Consider the following 1,082-nt stretch of genomic DNA (forward strand, 5'->3'; position numbering starts at 1 on the left):
GTACTACGACTTCAAATTATCACTCTCTAAAGAAAAAAATTATTACGTGCAGTCACTGGACAATTCGAAGACTATTTAGGATGCGTCACGCCACTCGATATACAACGGTACATAATAATTTCTCCTCGAAAAGAGGAGTGAAATGCTCAATCAAGAAATAAAGTGGCCATCTCAACCCAAAGATAACTATAAGAATCTCATAATTAGTCCAAAGCTAATATTAGTGCAACGGTGCAACCACACCAGGCCATGCACCCTCTCCTTCTCTTCCTCCTCCCTCTCACCACCACCTTCCTCCTCCTCTTCCACACCATCCTATGGATCCCTCGTCGAACCCAGCTCCACTTCCGCCGCCAAGGCATCACCGGCCCGCCATACCGTCCCATCATCGGAAACGCCAGGGACATACGCGAGTTGACCGCAGCGGCCATGTCGCGGCCGATGCCGGAACTCAGCCACGATATTTTGTGGCGGGTGGATCCACGATACGCGCTATGGTCGGTCGTGCACGGCAAGACTTTCCTGTTTTGGTTCGGCACTCGGCCGCATCTAGCCTTCGCCGAGCCGGAGATGGTGAAGGAGGTGCTGTTGAATACAAGTAGTGGAGCAGGAGTGTTCGAGAGGATGCAAGAGTCTCCTCTTGTTAAGTGTTTGCTTGGAGATGGCTTGTTTAGATTGAAGGGACAAAAGTGGGCAAAGCATAGGAGGATTATTAGCCCAGCTTTCAACATGGAGCGTGTTAAGGTAATTCACAATATGCATCCATACATCAAATTTTGATTGTCTAAATTTATGCTATATATTTTGGTTCGGAGGTTTGGCTTTCAACTAAGATTTCGTTTGTGACAGATTTCTCATTGCTTTCATTATAAAACAATTTTTTAGTACAAAAAATTCTAATTTAAAAAAATTTTTAACTAAAATATTGTTTTTGGCTTCATTTTGTATGGCCTTCTTACTGCTTCTTAAAGCAGCTTTCTAGTTTAAAACTTAATTTTTCTATATTAAAAAACTGCTTTAAGAATCAATAAGAAAGCGGTCTCAAACAAAGCCTTAGAAAGCATTAAGAAAGTTGATTCAAA

General features: G+C 42.6%; 1 protein-coding gene across 1 annotated transcript; it reads left to right on the top strand.

Annotated features, from left to right (window-relative positions):
* Positions 1 to 242: 242 nt before the first annotated feature.
* Positions 243 to 744, top strand: LOC110105986 (cytochrome P450 734A6-like; the record flags this gene model as incomplete). The annotated part of the gene is made up of 1 exon (XM_020835689.2): positions 243 to 744. A coding segment is annotated over exon 1 (495 nt), but the record flags the coding sequence as incomplete, so codon positions are not given.
* Positions 745 to 1,082: the final 338 nt, after the last annotated feature.

Source organism: Dendrobium catenatum, unplaced genomic scaffold, assembly GCF_001605985.2.
Source record: "Dendrobium catenatum unplaced genomic scaffold, ASM160598v2 original_scaffold_229623, whole genome shotgun sequence".
Taxonomy (NCBI): domain Eukaryota; kingdom Viridiplantae; phylum Streptophyta; class Magnoliopsida; order Asparagales; family Orchidaceae; genus Dendrobium; species Dendrobium catenatum.